Source organism: Perca flavescens, chromosome 11 (genome assembly GCF_004354835.1).
Source record: "Perca flavescens isolate YP-PL-M2 chromosome 11, PFLA_1.0, whole genome shotgun sequence".
Taxonomy (NCBI): Eukaryota; Metazoa; Chordata; class Actinopteri; order Perciformes; family Percidae; genus Perca; species Perca flavescens.
Window position 1 is genome coordinate 23,473,816 of NC_041341.1, and position 20,975 is coordinate 23,494,790.

Sequence of the window (20,975 nt, forward strand, 5' to 3'; positions counted from 1 at the left end):
GCGGGAAGCAACTGCAGGTACAAGGCCAGCCCAGCCCATTGTATACTTTGTGGCTCATCATCAACATGGCACAAAAGGGCAGGAAATTAGCCAAGGCAGAGAAACTGGAATTTCTTTTGTAAATGAATGGAAACTGCATGTAAACACACATTTTGAAATCCAGCAAAAATCCTCTATATTAATAGCAACCATTACAAAATGTGTAGTGTAGATTCTTTTAATACATGTTTACTCTGATAGAAATATTTCTTTGGGCACTACTAATTATTTCATTTTAGTAGTATTTTCTCTACATACCACATAGGTTTATAGACAGCAAATCTTGTAATTCTCACCAAAGTGCTGTTGATATCATATGTTACCAGTTTCCTCTCTGAAAGTCAGGAATAATCTGTAACAGTTGTAAAAGTTAATTGCAAAACTCAATAGTCTGAGATAACTCCAGATGACTCAATATAAAGGGTGTATTAGCTTTTTAGGCTAGCAAAGTGTTTGACTATTATTGTTGTAGTAATTTACAATAACTTATTTGCTTAATTGGCTGCCAAGCTATACTGGATGAGTTCATGAATGATCACAATTCATCATTTAATAGGTTCATGAGAACATTTTATTGATAATACTGATATTGATCACCATTGTAGGTTATCAGAGTGTTTTTGGGAATGTATTGCATTCATGATAACGTTTGGAATATGTGATAGTAAAGCCCGGATGATCTTTGGCTCTTCAATACTCCTCTCCCTCTTCATCCTCCTCTCCCATGCTGTCAGTGCCAACCTCTTCATAATCCTTCTCCAGGGCAGCCATATCTTCTCTGGCTTCTGAGAACTCTCCCTCCTCCATGCCCTCCCCAACATACCAGTGGACAAAGGCTCTCTTGGCGTACATGAGGTCAAACTTGTGGTCGAGACGGGCCCAGGCCTCAGCGATGGCTGTGGTGTTGCTCAGCATGCACACAGCCCTCTGCACCTTGGCCAGGTCTCCTCCAGGAACCACCGTTGGAGGCTGATAGTTGATGCCCACCTTGAAGCCTGTGGGGCACCAGTCTACAAACTGGATGGTGCGTTTGGTCTTGATGGCTGCAATGGCAGAGTTGACATCTTTGGGCACCACATCACCACGATACAGCAGACAGCAGGCCATGTATTTACCATGACGAGGATCACACTTCACCATCTGATTGGCTGGCTCAAAGCAAGCGTTGGTAATGTCAGCAACTGACAGCTGCTCATGGTAGGCTTTCTCTGCAGAGATGACTGGAGCATAGGTGGCCAGAGGGAAGTGGATACGAGGGTAAGGCACCAAGTTGGTCTGAAACTCTGTCAGGTCAACATTCAAGGCTCCATCAAAGCGAAGTGAGGCAGTGATGGAAGACACAATCTGGCCAATGAGCCTGTTCAGGTTGGTGTAAGTCGGCCTGTCAATATCGAGGTTCCTGCGGCAGATGTCGTAGATGGCCTCGTTGTCCACCATGAAGGCACAGTCGGAGTGCTCCAGGGTGGTGTGGGTGGTCAGGATGGAGTTGTAAGGCTCTACTACAGCTGTGGAAACCTGAGGGGCCGGGTAGACCGCAAACTCAAGTTTTGATTTCTTTCCGTAATCAACAGAGAGTCTCTCCATCAGAAGGGAGGTGAAACCTGAGCCAGTGCCTCCACCAAAAGAGTGGAAGATTAGAAATCCCTGCAGGCCAGTGCACTGATCAGCCTGAAAGGAACATTTTCTTTGATTATTTAAAATCCCACTTCAGTTTCACAATATCAAAATGTATGAAGTCACAAGAAAAAACCCCGTTCTAGACATTTATTTTTGAAAACTCAATTACCTTTTCTTCATTGTTTTTAATATTGAAAACTAATAAAAATATGCTTTTTGGTGAACTAAATTTTCTTTAGTCAAAAGACAAGCCTGCCAAAATGCTAAACCTGTCCAGCAAACTAACTAAACTCTCACCAGTTTACGAGTCCTGTCAAGAACCAGATCAATGATCTCCTTGCCGATGGTGTAGTGTCCACGGGCGTAGTTGTTGGCAGCATCTTCCTTTCCTGTAATCAGCTGCTCAGGATGGAACAGCTGCCGGTAGGTTCCTGTACGCACCTCATCTGTGAAAGAAAACAAGATAGAATGCTAATTTCCACAGGGTATGAATGTTTTAAACATATTTTCTTAGATACTGTAATTAAATATTAAATAGCATTTAAGCTGCAATACTTAGGTCTAAGTCAAAGTAGAGAGTGTCATCAGTGTAGATACAGTATACATTGTCTTTTAAAAATTATTGGTTGTGAAGTCAAGCGTATATAAGTTCATTACACACTTTTACACATTACTGACCGATGACAGTAGGTTCCAGGTCGACAAAGATGGCTCTTGGAACATGCTTTCCTGCTCCTGTCTCACTGAAGAAGGTATTGAAAGAGTCATCTCCTCCTCCAATAGTCTTGTCACTGGGCATCTGTCCATCTGGCTGGATCCCATGTTCCAGACAGTACAGCTCCCAGCATGCATTGCCCATCTGGGCTCCGGCTTGGCCGACGTGCATGGAAATACACTCACGCTGAACAAAAGAAGGTAGACAGGTTGGTAAAATCAGATGTAATTGAATCAAATGTAATTGATTAATTGAAAAGTATTACTTAATTTGCTTTAAAGCTGTGGGCACTCTATTTTTGGCGTTGTTCAATCACAGATCATTTCAGAGAGAGAGTGTGGCTGTTCTGCGCATGCATTTCCCGTACGACAAAGAGGGGAGCTGCAGGAAGTGGTCTCACTCTACTTTAAGATCTGACTTTTTTTTGTTGTTGCATTCTACACACTGCAGCATTAAATTAGCCCGACCCAACACTAACTGCTTACAAATAACTGGGGACTTTTACAGTGTGCATCACTGTATGTCAGATAAGCTCGCGAGTACGTTCAGTTTAGTGGTTTCAAGTTTTACATTTGTCATAAAAAGGCCAAAAAAACAAAGACCATTCTAGGCCTTTTTCATTATTGCTCTGCAATGTTCTTTCTTTCTTCATGTCTAATGACAATCTTTTATATTATGTCTGCACTCGGTTCAGGGAGTAAACAGTTTAGCTGACAAAGAAACATTGATTGCTGAAAACTGTGTGTCAGAGCAGAATGTTGAAGCTTTCAGATGCTCAAAGTGCATAACAAGCAAGACAGCATTTAAATGAAAGCAGCAATTAGAGTGTCCAGAGTCTGCACTCTTTGTTGTTAGAATCCAGCAAATGTAGTTAGGAAACGCAGCTACAGATGAAATGCAGTTAACCCATTTTATGGAGTTCCCCAAAGAATGTGGAACCTATATACAGTACTAAGGCACTGTGTGGCAAACGTGAAGGCCTTGCCTCTAGAAGATGAGAAAACCTTCCCCCACTTCTCCATCATGTATCTCCTCCCTTTCCTCATCCCCTCCCCTTTTGTGTCTCTCTCCTCCCCCATCCTGTCCAGCTGCATAGTGCTATGTAACAGTCAGGGATGTCTCCCTCTCTCTCTCCCTCTCTCTCTCCCTCTCTCCACATCTCTATCCAACCAAAAACTCCTAACAGCTGCAAAATGGCTGCCAACTAACTCATACTGTCTAGGCCAGACCACTCCTCTTTTCTCTGTTCTTTCTATCCATCCCCCCACTGCCACGATTACCCCGTTTACTCCTTTTTCTGTCAAGATTAGTCCTACTTTAATTTCTCAACAAACACATGATTAAGCCTCAAGTTATTGTTTTCTATTAGTTACATATGTTTCCTTCTTTTCGACTAGTTGTAGTACATCAAACAAGTATGGAAATGACAAAGCAATCTAACTCAAAAAGTGTCTGTCATCTGACCTAGACTGTCCAAGAGTACAGAAATGACTTATGGACACTTATAGTCATGAGTATTTATCCCATGGCATTCCTCTCCTTCATTTCTCACCAGACATGCCCTGAAAAAAGTTTCATTTACATACATTCAGATAAAAAACTACTGTCACTTAATAGGATAAAGCTGCTCTTGTATCAGTAAAATTCAACTCCACAGTAGAGGCCTTATGAGAATTAAAGAGGCTTTACTGTTTAATCAATCTAATGCTAAGAAACAAAGACAAAGTGAGGCTAAAGGGAAGAGAGAGAGAGGATATTTCAAGGCTACGTCATCAGCCAGGCTGTTACTTACCATTGTGTCTGCTTGTCCTTCGACTGACGTTGAGGATTCAGATACAAGGCAGAAGTGCGGAGGAGAGGGAGAGTCTGGGTTTATATAGGCAAGGATGTGGAGGGGGCTGGCAGGAAGGCACAGCAAGCAGCTGCATAGCTCATTGGCGGGAGGGAGCAGCAGTTTGAAAAAAAAGAAAAAAGGGAAGTCCCTATTACTATCTGTCATGTTATCCGCCCTTACATTGATTTGCTTTGTCTGTCACTTTGAGATTAGATGCTTATGTATGCATTTTCCCACTATTTTCTCATGTTGTCTGTGTGTGTGTGTGTGTGTGTGTGTGTGTGTGTGAGAGAGAGAGAGTTTAATTACAATGTTTAAATCGTTTTTTGGGGAATTTACCAGTAGCATTCAAATGTTCACCTCTGAAGTTTTCTCAACATATAATACAGTATAGACATTAACAAGGACTGTGAGCTAAGAGAATGATTATTCGTATTGGATTCATTCATCTGCACACACCCCCCCCCCCCCCACACACACACACACACACACACACACCCTTTGTCTGTATTTAAATCGTTAAATAAATATTCACACAATGATGATCTGGAAAAGAGGAAAACACTATGAAGTTCTTTATTCCTAATAATCCTATTATTTAATGGTAGGAAAAGTAAATGGTTAGCAGTAAGAGTGCTTACAAGTAATGTGAGATGACACAAATGACATTGCAACATGCAGAGTTTCAGTTTAATCGGCTAATTCGGAATGCACAGAGAAACATCACATTGGAAATCAACTCACCACTGAAATGTAAAAGATTAAAAAGAAACGACAGTTCCATGAAATGTAAAGGCCAGCTTTTTGCTTATCCTTGGTACAACTTTTCAACAAGCCTCTTTGGATCAGAAAGCTGTGATTCATACATAACTGGGATCCTATTGTTGCTGCAGGCCACTGTCTGAGTATGAGCTACACAAACAACACCAGTCAGTGAAGTTAGTCAGTTATTTTCTCTCCCTACCGCTCTCACACAGTCACAGCTGAATGGTATATAAACTGACATAGGAGCCCTTTCATAACTTACATTCCACATGGGAGAGGATAGTGGGGGGAGGTGCACAAAAGAGAAGGTTTTTCAGACTGATACGGCAGAAAGAAAATATCTTTGAATGCCCAAAACAAGATATGTCCGTTTTTTTTTTTTTTTTTTGTTGCTTTGATGCTAATACCATGTTTTTACACAGTACTATAACTAACGATTTTGTCAAATGTAAGCTTTAAGATGTACAGCTAAACCATTTTGCTCTGTTTTGAGGATGATGTTAATATTTGGGATAATTAAAATGTGTTATTTTCTGAACCAAATTATTTGACCTACATTTTTTTCTTCACTACAAAAAAACTAAATGTCTTATTTTAAAACAGGAATTCATATCAATGTACTTTGCCTTAAATGCCGGCCTTAGGAAAGTCAGTATTCCTCTCCTTCATCCTCCTCTCCCATGCTGTCAGTGCCAACCTCTTCATAATCCTTCTCCAGGGCAGCCATATCTTCTCTGGCTTCTGAGAACTCTCCCTCCTCCATGCCCTCCCCAACATACCAGTGGACAAAGGCTCTCTTGGCGTACATGAGGTCAAACTTGTGGTCGAGACGGGCCCAGGCCTCAGCGATGGCTGTGGTGTTGCTCAGCATGCACACAGCCCTCTGCACCTTGGCCAGGTCTCCTCCAGGAACCACCGTTGGAGGCTGATAGTTGATGCCCACCTTGAAGCCTGTGGGGCACCAGTCTACAAACTGGATGGTGCGTTTGGTCTTGATGGCTGCAATGGCAGAGTTGACATCTTTGGGCACCACATCACCACGATACAGCAGACAGCAGGCCATGTATTTACCATGACGAGGATCACACTTCACCATCTGATTGGCTGGCTCAAAGCAAGCGTTGGTAATGTCAGCAACTGACAGCTGCTCATGGTAGGCTTTCTCTGCAGAGATGACTGGAGCATAGGTGGCCAGAGGGAAGTGGATACGAGGGTAAGGCACCAAGTTGGTCTGAAACTCTGTCAGGTCAACATTCAAGGCTCCATCAAAGCGAAGTGAGGCAGTGATGGAAGAGACTACCTGGCTGATGAGCCTGTTCAGGTTGGTGTAAGTTGGCCTGTCAATATCGAGGTTCCTGCGGCAGATGTCGTAGATGGCCTCGTTGTCCACCATGAAGGCACAGTCGGAGTGCTCCAGGGTGGTGTGGGTGGTCAGGATGGAGTTGTAAGGCTCTACTACAGCTGTGGAAATCTGAGGGGCCGGGTAGACCGCAAACTCAAGCTTAGACTTTTTGCCATAACCAACAGAGAGTCTCTCCATCAGCAGGGAGGTGAAACCTGAGCCAGTGCCTCCACCAAAGGAGTGGAAGATTAGAAATCCCTGCAGGCCAGTGCACTGATCAGCCTGAAAGGAAAATTTTCTTTGATTATTTAAAATCCCACTTCAGTTTCACAATATCAAAATGTATGAAGTCACAAGAAAAAACCCCGTTCTAGACATTTATTTTTTGAAAACTCAATTACCTTTTTTTCATTGTTTTTAATAATGAAAACTAATAAAAATATCCTTTTTGGTGAACTAAATTGTCTTTAGTCAAAAGACAAGCCTGTTAATGCTAAACCTGTCCAGCAAACTAACTAAACTCTCACCAGTTTACGAGTCCTGTCAAGAACCAGATCAATGATCTCCTTGCCGATGGTGTAGTGTCCACGGGCGTAGTTGTTGGCAGCATCTTCCTTTCCTGTAATCAGCTGCTCAGGATGGAACAGCTGCCGGTAGGTTCCTGTACGCACCTCATCTGGAGATAGACAAACAGATTTACTGAATGAGGGCTCCTAAAGTTGAATCACTCTCAAGAGCTTGACATTAAAATGTTTCTACAATGGAAATATTTATTCTCTAATACATATAGCTTTGTTAATAATAAAACTTCATAAATACATAAAAACATCCAATTTCTGTAATATATCATCAACTATATAACATGCACTGACCGAGGACAGTAGGTTCCAGGTCGACAAAGATGGCTCTGGGAACATGCTTTCCTGCCCCTGTCTCACCGAAGAAGGTATTGAAAGAGTTATCTCCTCCTCCAGTGGTCTTGTCACCTGGCATCTGTCCGTCTGGCTGGATTCCATGTTCCAGACAGTACAGCTCCCAACATGCATTACCAATCTGAGCCCCAGCTTGGCCCACATGAATAGAGATACATTCACGCTGCAGAGAGTGAGGAACACTGTTCAATTACCAGACACATTGTTAATACATAAAGCAGTATGCACTTAAAGTAAGTTTTACACCAGTAACCCTCTTTTCTTACCATAGTTTATCTCTCTTCTCCAATGTCCAGGTATCGGTAAGAAGATGCAGTGCTGGAGAAAGCTGTGTTACTCTGCGATTTTATACCTGCAGGTTAAGGTGAACAGTGATTCGATCTGAGCTGTAATCAGAGAACCTACTGATGCGACCAGGATAAGATCATCCTCTTAACAGACAAATACACAATGCAAAATGAGGTCACCACCCTATTCATTGTGTGAGTCTGTGACTACTGGCTTTTATTTGCACCTCATGTTTCAGATAGCAGAAGCAGAACCCCAGATGAGGGGAAGGAAACCTAATGCAGTTTCCCTCGGCACCTTCTAATATATGACTTGATGTAGCTTATAACAGGATAAAAAACAACTTTGAGGTTGTTTTATAGCAGGGATATTTATAATTAGGATCATAGTCTGAGAAATAATCAAATTACACTGTCACTGCAGTGTCACTGTCAAATAACGGTGAGGTAAGGTGGGAACAATCCAGCTATTTACTATTACTGACTTTTTCAATGTCACATTGTTATGCTGTATGTCTTATGTATCAATATGTGGAAACTTGAATTTGATGGTTAAACATATGAATTTGAACACACAATTTGCAAAAATTGACTTTGATCTTTAGCAGATTCATTGTTGCTCTTCTTCTAAAGATGTCTGTGGATTCTCATTTAAAATACATGCTAAGTATGACAGTAGTACAAGATGAAACGTTTTGTTAAAAATGTTTTTTTATGGAAAGACAAAATCTCCAAACATATAACGTTTGTTGAATTCCAATGGCACATTTAGCAAACTAAAATGTACAGTTTTATTAAAATAATATACATTGTTTGTTTTGCATATCACTTGCACTTTTCCCACACTCTTTTCATAAGTTGAAATGAACTGTCAGTCTTTATTAAGAACTACAATACGATGTGTGCTCCTCCTTTCTCAGTTGTTCAACCCCTTTGGGAGACTACAGAAACAAACATGTGAATTGTCTCTTAAGGCATCAGCTGACATGGAGTAAACAGCAACTGCCTGCCAGATTAGTTTCACGATATGCAACATGAAAGACCAAAGGCAAAAACAAGGCACACAATTCTACGCCCAGAAAGCCATTGGTTTCCAATAGGTTGTTTAGATCACATGCTCACAATTCTACTCAACATGAGTTTCAGTTGTATAGCGGTGGAATTCTGCCTGTTTCAGCTGGCAGGAATATCCCAAATTCAATACGATGTCATGGCTCAAAGGCCGAATTCTCTGCTCTGTATTAAAACAAGTCAAACCACTTTCAAGACCAACAACAGGCATCCACTGTAATATGGGAGATGTTGATTCAGTATAATCTATTGTTTTGAGATACAACACTGTTGCAATCTATGGCTTCTTTGTTCACAAATGTCATGTGGACTTTCTCCCAAAAAACGATGGATGTCAGTCAAAAGTAAAAATTAGAGACTACATCAACTAACCAGAGTGAGTGTGTTGGTTGTGAACACATTTGTGGCAGCCAAGAAAAAAGTGAGCTAAGAGAAGCTAAGAGTGATACCATAGCGCCAGTTGCACTGAAACACTCTTCATTATAATTGATGAATTGATGATTAACAATCAATCAATGAAATTTATTTAAAGTGCAAAATCCCCATCAGACATGGCCTCAGTGCACTTTAAAATTAAAGCAACACAGAAATAACAGTCAGCAACATAACAATTGAACAGCATTAAAGCTGTAATAATAAACAGTACAAAACCAGCAACATAAGACAATAAGTTCAACGGTTTGATTGTCAAGGACGCAGAGAGGATGGTGTGCTATGGTTGGCTATAGTATAATTAGTAGAGATGGGGTTTCAATCTAGATTCAAAAATGTCAACTATGTGAGCTTCTTTTACATATAGTGGAAGGCCATGAGGGGCACAGTAGGAGACTGCTCTATAACCAACTGATTTTTTTGTTTAGTAGGGGAATAACCAGGAAGCCAGCGTCAAGGGAGCGGACAGAGCGTGCGGGTGTATATGGTGTAATAAGCTGAGATAAATAAGATGGTGTGAGTCCACGCAGGGCCTGATGTGTTAAAAGAAGAACCTTAAAATCACCGCTATAGCTTGCACTGGTAGCCAGGGAAGAGAGGTCAAAACGGGTGTTACGTGATCATATTTTCGAGTTGTTGTCCGGATTCTGGCTGTGTGTTCTGAGCAAGTTGAAGGCCTCTAGTGGCACAATTTGGAAGACCAGAAAAAAGGGCATTGCAGTAATCATCACTATGCTACCAAATATTTAGGTCTGGTTCATGTTCTGTGAGCTGAAATATTGTTAAATATCACTGGGAAAGCATACACCTTCCTGTTGTCTTCTTCTTTAATGTGTTTTGCCCTCATAGGTGTTGCCTGAGTCATAAAGCTATGTCCTACTTCCATTGTTTGAGAGTATACATCTCAAACAACGCCCCACAATTGAGTCTTTTCACTAATAGGTCATAATAATGGAAAGAAAGATAAAGACCCAGAGCAGAACAAAACAATGAGAAGAAGAGATCTTTTGCACATTTTTTGAGGTCATGATAATTAAATATGTGGAAATGTAAATATTAATAATTTTATTGAGAGCCACATATGGTACTGTATATGACATTACAAATTAGAATCTTACAATCCCAATTTACACAGAAAGCATGGTAGTTGAAGAGAAAAAAATAAACATAAATACAACACTTTACAGGTCCTGCTGTAGTGGTGAAAAAAAAATACTTCTACTCCTAGGATGTCACATGGACTGTCTGTTGAGTAAAATGAATGAATGAATACTGTATGAGTAAAAGAGTGTTTCTAATTCAGTGACTCATGATGAAACAACTACGACCTCTAGCTTTCAAATGGTTCAAATGACAGCATATTCAGTAGTCTGGGGAGGCGTTGCTGTTATGGAACGGTTTGCAGGATGTTCGTCCCACCCATGAGATACAGTAACTGACTGTAGGCGTGACTATCACATGCAGCAAGAAGCAGTCTATGGCAAGAAGGGCAGTTTGAATTGCTGTGGGCGGGATTGTATTTCCAGGGCACCAAAAGTGATGGGGTTTTCAAATTAGAGAGAGGGAAATAAAAATGTGATTAAGTAACGTATTGGCAAATAAAATGGATGCATGCAACTGACATGAATGATTGAGGCAAAAAGAAAGAAAAGGGGATTTGGTGTTTCCCTACACACATTTTGTTAGGCTATTGACAGTATTGAGATGCGTTTAGCATTTAGACTATCATCATTTAAGAAAACGGAGACACACTGCTGGGTATGAATTAAACAATCTGTGAGTGAGGCGATGTCATTGATCAGTTAAATGAATGTCCAAAACAAAAGTAATATCAAGTTGATTTTGGTGTTTGATCAGGTAGGAATTTACTGTTTGAAATTATGAAATAATATTTTTTTTGATTTAAAAAACATATTATGAATTATAGTCTTAAAAAGCTAACCAGGCAGAAAACCCCTTAAACATAATAAATGAGCTGATTTGCTCTGTACATTACTCTGTACTAAACTGTCTCTATCTAATGCCTCACTCCAGGACTCTGCTATGCTGACAGGGTTTTTTTCATAGACAGTAAAAGGTTTTTTTCAATAGACCTATTTTATGGCAGACATGTTGACATGTCATAGTAGGAAAAGCACAGGTGTATTCCAAACCATTAATGATGACTGCATTGCACTTAGGAGAGGCCCTGGTATTGTGCATGCTGACTCACTGAAATAGCTTACTGGGACACTTGATGGAATTGAGCCATCGTCAAGGTTATCAATTTCAGCTGTGCTTTTATATGACAAGTCAAAATGTCTGCTGTGAAAAAGTCCATTGCCACCCCAAACCTATTGAATTCCCTTTCTCCATCCATACATTTCCCCTCTCAATAGTTGCTTTAAAGCACATGTGTCAAACTCAAGGCCCGCGGGCCAAATCCGGCCCATTCCAGATTTAGATCCAGCTCGAATATCAATTTGGGTTAACAATAAATGTTGGCCCACCTAGTTGTGCGCCAAACCAAAAACACAGGAAAGTGTTTTTTTAAACTGCAATTACCTGACATTCAAAGCAGAATATGGCAGATTTGCCGACTCTGAGACTCAGAAATTCCCCCAGAAGCAGAGAGTTTTCATATTCAGGCTGTGAAACAGGTTGATGTTAAAGCAAAAACTATGTAACATTTAGTGCGAGCTGTAGTTCCAATGAGACAACCTGTAGGGGGACCGAAGCGGGAAAAGTTACATAGTGTTGCTTTAAAAAAAAAAGAAGGTATCATTGTTGTTGTTTGCTAAATTCTATGATGGCTAAGGAACTCTTTTGATGATTTTTGTAGGGCTTCATGTCAACACAAATGCGACAAAAAGCGTACAAAAATGTCGGAAAAAGCAACAAATTTACAAAAAGGTAAAACATGTCTGAGAAAGCCATTAAAAAGTTGGAACAAAAACAACAAAAATGACCAAATTACCAAAATGTTTTTAAAAAGCGCGACATACATACAGACTCTACACGTCTGGCCCTTGGTGTGATTCTCTTTTTCCAGTGTGGCCCTTAGTGAAAATGAGTTTGAGACCCCTGCTTTAAAGAGTCAGCTTAAAACTCACTTTTATTATTATTTACCCTTTAATCGTGCATACACTAACCTGCCTCCTGTAGCCTCTCTCTGTAGGATTTTTGCTGTCTCTGTGTGCAGTGTTTGAACAGGGAAATAAAAACACATTATTTCATCTTGTATTCTGTAAAAACTTCCCCAGGGGTTGTGTTTGAAATTATATCTAGGATATATATATATATAACAGTGGGACTAATTTTGGGGTTAGTGGGATTAATTTATATAACACACAGTATCTTGCAATACATAAAGTGGCCTGCGCGCTCACAGTGCGCGCTCACGTCAAATAGACAGGTGGGAGTGGTTTGCAGTTGAACATAGCGTGTCAGCTCCTCGCCCACCTGGCATTACTCACTCACTCGGACCACATTGACGGCCGCTGTGAGAAGCTACAGATAAAATATAACAAGCTGCAAGTTGCTTTTCTTTCAAAGGACATTCTACTAAGAAGCTACAATGGTACGTATATTATCATTTTTCAGTTTTAGTTGGAGAGAAATTTCTACTCCAAAGTTCGGTTTGTTTATTTTCTAAAAGTGAGAAAATATTTCACGAGCCGTTCCATTTTTTGTTTTACTAGCCTAACAGCGGCTATAGTGACTTATTCGCAAATGCGTATTATATCGTAGACCTATATATCTGCCAGAGCAAATGGAACGAGCTCGCAGATTTGTCTGGCTCCCAGGCTAGTTTACAAAGTGCGTCAGTGAATCTTCAGCATTTTCAATGTGGTGCGATGTAGCAACTCCTCGGATCTGCCCCCTCTGCGCCTTCCTGTAGCAGGACTCTTGTGACAGAAATAGAGTCATGACTGGCAGTAGCGCTGAGCTGGCTGCTGACCTGTGTGAGCAGGTGGGGATGACCAGAGAGACAAACATAATCAAACATAGTTGATGTAGTATGATTTAGTTTTTGTTTTGCATTTATTTTATTATAAAATATCAATAGTTTAGTATTTATTATATTAAGTGAGAGATTATCTTTAATAGCATTTTAATATATGTAGCCTATATATATAACATACATACATACATACATACACACACACACATCGGCAAGGAATGTAGGTGTGTTTCATAATGAGTCTATCAACAAGTCAGTTCAGATTGAGACTAGTGTTTCTCCAGGGTAAGACATCATCTTTTCCCTCCAAATTCAAACAGTCACAGTAAAGTTCTAACAGTGGGCTGGGCTTCTTCAGCTTCCAACAACAATTTCAAAGTAGCTTATATGGTAGAAAGTGCAAATACACATGTTGTCGTAGTAAAATGGGACTGTAGGCTAATCCCTGCCAAATGCAGTGTATGTAATTGGGATGTTACTGGGGAAGGTGATTGTAATCCCTTTTTGAGTCTTGTGTCAGGAATTGAACTGACACACACACACACACACACACACACACACACACACACACACACACACACACACACACACACACACACACACACACACACACACACAGGCAACATGTTCTGTTTACACAGTGTTGTATAAACACAGAGTGTTAGCATTGTCAGTGGTGAGTCCTTATAAAACCAAATGTTATTGTGTACGAAGTACACTCCTGCAGTATACCCGCCCTGATCAAATATTCTGATCCATTAAGTTCCTATATTGTTAATGTTATTTTTTTTAAATATCAAGAGCTACACTAAATGCATGGTATAAAGCTATACAAATTATATTTAACCTGACCAGTGACACTAAATAACAACATATGCAAAAAGAAAGTAGACCCAAGATCATAAGTGAACTCACACGGCTGCCCCACACTTTTTGTGCAAGATGTTTTTAGAATTGGCGGAATCCACGCTTGTTGTAGCCTACAAAGGACTCGTCATGATAGCACTAAATTCAAAAGAGAGGCTATCCCTGTCTTAACAGTTGGATTCTGTATATTACGTTCAATGGTGGTTCTAGTCTTGTATTTCCTGACCTAGCTGCCTATAGCGCAATTAAACTTTTTCATCCATCTAGCATGTTGCCTTTTTTGCCTGAAGGGTAACGCAGATGTAGAATAGTCAGCCAGTGAGGACTTATCAGGTTGGTCCACTGATTAAAACTAGGGCATCACCACAGGAAATACCTATGGGTTATCTATTATTTATCGGAATCAATGGGGCTATCTAAGGCACAAGAGGAAAGCGCACTCATTTAGCCAAATAGAGCATGAAAAGTTTTTTACTTTGAGAACGCACACACAGCAAGGTGCCAACTACCAGTGTGAGCTTCACTGCAGGTCAATCAAAATTAAAACACATTGCACAACTCTTTGGGGAATTTTGGTCTGAGGGTGGCAACAGAAGAAAGGTCAATAGTCATTAATTAGTCATTTATATCCACAATAAATAAATAAATGCACATTCTCTTGTTAGATCCAAAGTTGACACTGCTGTGGGTGACAAATTTCTGGCTGATGGTGGTGCTACAAATGGATAGGGTCTCTAAAATCATGATGTATCATCCTCAAAGTGCCATGAATATCCATTCCAAGTATGATATCAATCTGGCCTGTAGACACATCCTGATCTAGACTAAGCTGTCAGACCGAACAGTCGACCAAATGAAAAAGAAAATAAAGAATAAACTAAATAACAAAGTCAGCATTCAAGCAGCATGTAAACGTACAAAATGGAAAGATGAATTAATATGTCTGCTTTTGCTCTTGGAGCATGGTTTCATACACATCATAATAAATTAAATACATGGCAGTTTGGGTCTTTGGACAAGATTCCATGAAATCATATTCATCTATCCTCACCTTGACTTTATAGTACATTATGTCTGTTTTCGTGTTATAGAAGCAGATTGCACTTTGACGATGGGGTATTAAGGGATCTCTACTCCCATGTCTGCTGACCTGAAAAAGCTTTTAACAAATTGATTGCTCTTTTGTTTCTATCTTGTTGACTTTTCCTCTCTCTCGCTCTCTGTAGACTATTCGTTTTAGTTTTAGTGACCAACAAAACTGGATTCTCAAGTCTGTGTGGGCTCAGACAGGCCCTTTTGTTTACGTCAAATTACAGACACACCCCAACAGGTTCCAGGGACAGGAGAAGTTTGGTTTGAGTGTACTTGTCTTGAAATATTTACTGTTCCTTTATGCTTGTGGTGATGAAAAATAATATCGCAGCATTCAATGAACAACCTAATTTTGATAGAAAATATTAGGGCTGGGACGATATGCTTTTGTCCCGATTGGATTCTTTCACGATACATGGGTGCCGATTCGATTTGTATTGCGATTTTCATTTATTGCGGTTCTAAAAGTATTGCGATTCAGTAGTATTGAGTATTGTGATTTTATTTTCCTTCTTTAACAAAAACAAAAGTTGAATAATACACTTTTAAAGACAAGATATCAAGATCATGAAAACTTCTTTTTTCTTCTTTTTTTTTTTTTAAACATCACGTCGGTCAGTCAGTCTGACATTTATTTCATTTGTAAAGAAGTACATCACATGTATTTTCTGCTTTCGGTCAGAAAATGGATATGATTTAGTCGCCGTCAGCGGCACCGTAAAAACAGAAAATATTTAGGTGAATCATTGGTAAAAATACAAAATATTGATTCAAGGGAAAACAATCGATTTTTCTTTTTTTCCTTTTACATTTATCATTTTCAACTTTAACTTTAAAAGCAGATCGAGTGTAAAGTTTAACCCTGCGTGATCACTATTTTGGGGACTGCCATTCTGTGTTTACTGAAACAGTAACTGAGCCTTTGCTGCTAGGTGTCAGGTTAGTATGAAGAACCTAAAATAGCTGCTGCAAAGAGCTCTACTAACTTGGAAACCCAGGCCAGTCTGGGTAGGGTCACCTTTGCTTTATGTAGCTTATATTATAGTATTGAATATATCATAAAACTCCTTGTTGATCAACAACATACTTTACAGGGTCATTCCCTATTATACCCTCCACCTATACTGCTCCCCAGCCCTCACCCACCCAGCCCTCACCCTTGTCTGTCTGATCGGGTGAAAAAAGTAATAGGAGGACAACTTTTGGGGGAAAATACTAACCAGACAGGAATGTTGATTTAGTCTAATCCAGCAAATTGGATACCAGTCAAATCAAGGATTTTCATCACAGTGATTTAAAAAAAATCATTTAAAAATCCAGTATTGCCATAAAACAGTCGCTCATATTGATTCACAACATTGCTTACACAGTCTCATACTACCTGATATTTTAAAGGGACAGCTGTGGCCGGGTTGGTTCAGTGGGTAGAGCAGGCGCACATATACTGAGAGGCTTATGCCTCGACGCAGAAGTCCAGGGTTCGAGTCCGACCTGTGACTATTTCCTGCATGTCGTGCCCCTCTCTCTCCCCTTTCTCACCTAGCTGTCCTATTGCTTAAGTGGAAAAGCCCCCCAAAAAAAGGGGACAAAATCTCTGATTGTTGACTAATTTATTTAGAGAGATTACACTGCAGATTTCCTACAGTGACTGCAGCAAATCCATTTTGCTTGTTCTTTTGACTTCAACCTTCTTCCCCCAATATGTCTCTTTGCTTCCACCTAGTGGCTGAGTTTCTAAATGACTCCTTTGGATCCCTGCAACGGTAGCGTTTGTGTAAAATCTGATTATGATACAATTTGCCAATATAAAATTCTACAAAGAAAAAATCCCTTCACTATGTTTAAAGCTCTTAGCTCACTGGAAAAGAACAACACAGTTTCTAAGAGTATGCAACTCTTTACCTTCCCTGCATTGCCACTTTATCTTCCCTCCACTGTATTTCCCCTTATCTCCTTTTCTCTGCCCCCTTTTTCAACTTCTCCTCTTCCTCTCTTCCAGCGTGAATGCATCTCTGTTCACGTAGGCCAGGCTGGGGTCCAGATGGGGAACACCTGCTGGGAGCTTTACTGTCTGGAACACGGCATCCAGCCAGACGGCCAGATGCCCGACTGCAAGCCGGTGGGAGGCCACGACGACTCTTTCACCACCTTCTTCAGTGATACTGGGGCTGGGAAGTACGTCCCTAGGGCGATCTTTGTTGACCTGGAACCCACTGTCATTGGTCAGTAGTGTTATCACGTGGAGCTTGTTATGTTCTTAGATGTCAGCAATTTCAGAAGATGGTAGTATTTTCCTTTGTGGCATAGATAAGTGCAAGACAAATGTGAAAATTGAGAGAAGTTAATCTAATCCTCCATCATTCTCCACGGACATTGCTTATCCAATTGTCAATAGCTGACAGCATGGTGGATATTGAACTTTGTTTTGAGGATGAAGTTGTCTTACTTATTTTACCTTTTTTTTTTTTTTTTTTTTTACCAAACCATATATGCATGTTGTGATAGGTGAAAGAATGAGGTGTCACAGTGAGCATGTGAAATGATTTATCCACTAATAGCATTTTCTATAACGGATGAATTAGTTTTCTCAACTGTGGCTTCTGTCTTTTAATTTCCCAGATGAGGTGCGCACAGGAACGTACCGTCAACTGTTTCACCCGGAACAGCTGATCTCAGGAAAAGAAGATGCAGCCAACAACTACGCCCGTGGACACTACACTATCGGCAAAGAGATAATTGACTCTGTACTAGACAGAATCCGCAAACTGGTAAGGCACTTGTAGGTTTTTTTGCATAATTTGCATTCACACTGGCTTTGCCCTCCTAACAGGGCTCCTTACAGTCAACAGCTCATTTTCACAGAAAACAGTCAGAACTGCAGTCAGACCTCACTCTGCAGTATATTTAGCCGTGTTATAGAATGGAAGCTCACACTGCTACTAGTGCTGAATAAAAGTGGATGCAGAATGGGCCTGAGCAGCCTTTTGAAAGGGACTGTAGGTTGCATGTGTAAAACCTTTATGCAGATCTGTGAAGATACTGTAGATTTCCTTTTATTTTATGGTCGTACACATAAGTATTAAGCAGTGTGAAGCAATGCTTTGCATTGTTACCCTTTATCATTGTTTCTCTGTATCTGTAGGCTGATCAGTGCACGGGTCTCCAAGGCTTCCTGGTCTTCCACTCGTTTGGTGGAGGCACTGGCTCAGGTTTCACATCCCTGCTGATGGAGAGACTCTCTGTTGACTTTGGCAAAAAGTCTAAGCTTGAGTTTGCGGTCTACCCGGCCCCCCAGATTTCCACAGCTGTAGTAGAGCCTTACAACTCCATCCTGACCACCCACACCACCCTGGAGCACTCCGACTGTGCCTTCATGGTGGACAACGAGGCCATCTACGACATCTGCCGCAGGAACCTCGATATTGAACGCCCGTCGTACACCAACCTGAACAGGCTCATCAGCCAGATAGTCTCTTCCATCACTGCCTCACTTCGCTTTGATGGAGCCTTGAATGTTGACCTGACAGAGTTTCAGACCAACTTGGTGCCTTACCCTCGTATCCACTTCCCTCTGGCCACCTATGCTCCAGTCATCTCTGCAGAGAAAGCCTACCATGAGCAGCTGTCAGTGGCTGAGATCACAAATGCCTGCTTTGAGCCATCCAATCAGATGGTGAAGTGTGATCCTCGTCATGGTAAATACATGGCCTGCTGTCTGCTGTATCGTGGTGATGTGGTGCCCAAAGATGTCAATGTGGCCATTGCAGCCATCAAGACCAAACGCAGCATCCAGTTTGTAGACTGGTGCCCCACAGGCTTCAAGGTGGGCATCAACTATCAGCCTCCAACTGCAGTTCCTGGAGGAGACCTGGCCAAGGTGCAGAGAGCTGTGTGCATGCTGAGCAACACCACAGCCATTGCTGAGGCCTGGGCCCGTCTCGACCACAAGTTTGACCTCATGTACGCCAAGAGAGCCTTTGTCCACTGGTATGTTGGGGAGGGCATGGAGGAGGGAGAGTTCTCAGAAGCCAGAGAAGATATGGCTGCCCTGGAGAAGGATTATGAAGAGGTTGGGATTGATTCTTTTGACGAAGAAGAAGAAGGAGAGGAATATTAGATGGGCTTAGTTGGCATTTGCCATTTATTTTGGATGACAAAACCAGTCGACAATTTGTTTCAAATTTAGAAATATTCTTTTGTTTTGATTTACCTTTTTTTAAATAAAAAATTGACCTACCTACCTGTAAAGCTTCTTTGTTGTGCCATCAAAATTACTTTAGACAGCTTTTGTGTCAATGTATACCTATTTTATCAATAAGAGAGAACATTGTTCAATAACCTGATTTTTATAAGTTTGAAACCTCTGTTGTTTCTCAATAAATCTTTCCCCATAATATGTTTCTTCTTTTTACTTTAAAAAAACGAAACCTTCGGTTTCTGTTAGTCATTTAACATGTTAATATGTTAATAATGAAAATGATCATCTAATTTGTATCTGTTTGTACCCATGTTTTTGTACTACATAAATGCAGTGTTGAGCAAGTTTGTCATTGCTTAACGTAATTTTGTTGGAATGCTTTTACAGCTTCAGGGATCAGTGAAATCCAGCTTAAGAAGCCACTTTCACTGAGAAGAAACTAATTTCTAGGGCAGTTCAAACATTGGTTAGTATGAAAAATTCTCATATCAATTTGGTAGAATGAAAACTTTATCATCTTGAGTTTTTGGCATATATTTTCTTTTTTATTGATGAAAGATATATCCTCCTTATTCCTGAACTCCCTTTATGCATTCGGGTGCTAAAATGGAGTCATCCATCTCTTGCTTAGTGCGTGCATTTTTTTTTTTTTTTTTTTTTTTTAAGACAGTCCATGTCCCAACCTATTTTTAGTAGACTATAGACTATTTTAGTCTATAGACTGTACAAAACATATATGGTCTCAACTTTGGTTATTGATAAGTTATCAAGCTAACTCAGTCTGAAATGTGTTGCATAATCATGTATGGTATACAGGCATTAAGCATAAATCAGCCTTATCTAGATAACGAGATACTGTGGAAACTCTATTTAGGCTACTGGAATGTGAAGGCGTCCCCTAGTGGAGGTTGTTGAGGTTGCAGATGCTTGGCTGATATTTCTTACGAGCAGAAACCAGCACGTCGTAGGGTTATGTAATGCATGTCGCAGCAAAATTAGGTTAAAAAGGCATAAGTGATTGTATTTGCGCCCCCTGCTGTTGGCTGTTGGCTTTTTTTTGTGCCGACACATTCAATGAATACGAAATGTGTCTATTTCCATCTAATTCCCACAAGTGCAATAAAGCTTGTATGCAACACCACACCTAATTTTTAAAAGCATCATTTAGCAAGAAGCCTACAGAAATGTGTCGTTAATGTTTGGGCTGGGATTTGACTCGATCTATTCTTTCAAGATACGTGGGTGCCGATTCGATTTGTATTGCGATTTTCATTTCCTTCTTTAACAAAAACAAAAGTTGAATTATTCACTTCTAGAGACAATATATCACGAAACATTTCTAAAAACGAATTGGTTTCTAAAAATAATGCACATCTAAAGTTTAGTTTTATGTGCTCACACAAAACTTTTATGTGCTCACTGTGAAACGTTCATGTGCACACGCAAAACCTTTTCACGTGCACCCCTTAGGGCAGGGGTGTCAAACTCAACTTCACTCAGGGCCACACTGGAAAATAAGAATCACATCAAGGGAGAGACATTTAGTTTATGGACATGCTATTATTTTGAAAAATGTTTGACTGTATTATTGCACGTCCCATATAGTTTTCTCACTTACAGTTTTCTCGACATAAATCCCCCAGAAAGTAACTTAGCCATCATACAGTTTGGCAAACCAAGCAAAACAATGATAACATTTTTAAAAGCATGCTACCACACAGCCAACTAACAGCAACCTGTTTTACAGCCTGCATATGAAAACGTTCTGCTTCCGGGAGAATTTCTAAGTCTCATAAATCAGCAAATCTGCAAAATCCTGCTTTGAGTACCAGGTAATTACA

The 20,975-nt window shown here is 40.4% G+C and overlaps 3 protein-coding genes across 3 annotated transcripts; 1 reads left to right on the top strand and 2 right to left on the bottom strand.

Moving 5' to 3' along the window:
• Positions 1–587: 587 nt before the first annotated feature.
• On the bottom strand, positions 588–4,235 carry LOC114564172 (tubulin alpha chain). Its single transcript, XM_028591388.1, has 4 exons — positions 4,164–4,235; positions 2,335–2,557; positions 1,954–2,102; positions 588–1,707 (listed from the first exon to the last, which is right to left on the bottom strand). Exons 1-4 carry the CDS (start codon positions 4,164–4,166, stop codon positions 730–732), a joined length of 1,353 nt encoding a protein of 450 aa, XP_028447189.1. The 5' UTR covers positions 4,167–4,235; the 3' UTR covers positions 588–729.
• Positions 4,236–5,619: 1,384 nt separating this feature from the next.
• On the bottom strand, positions 5,620–9,920 carry LOC114563663 (tubulin alpha chain). The gene is made up of 4 exons (XM_028590461.1): positions 9,915–9,920; positions 7,185–7,407; positions 6,840–6,988; positions 5,620–6,594 (listed from the first exon to the last, which is right to left on the bottom strand). Exons 1-4 carry the CDS (start codon positions 9,918–9,920, stop codon positions 5,620–5,622), a joined length of 1,353 nt encoding a protein of 450 aa, XP_028446262.1.
• A 2,513-nt stretch (positions 9,921–12,433) lies between these two features.
• Positions 12,434–19,330, top strand: LOC114564490 (tubulin alpha chain). Its single transcript, XM_028591868.1, has 4 exons — positions 12,434–12,593; positions 16,936–17,158; positions 17,556–17,704; positions 18,079–19,330. The coding sequence occupies exons 1-4, from the start codon at positions 12,591–12,593 to the stop codon at positions 19,051–19,053; spliced, it is 1,350 nt and encodes a 449-aa protein (XP_028447669.1). The 5' UTR covers positions 12,434–12,590; the 3' UTR covers positions 19,054–19,330.
• The last annotated feature ends 1,645 nt before the right edge of the window (positions 19,331–20,975 follow it).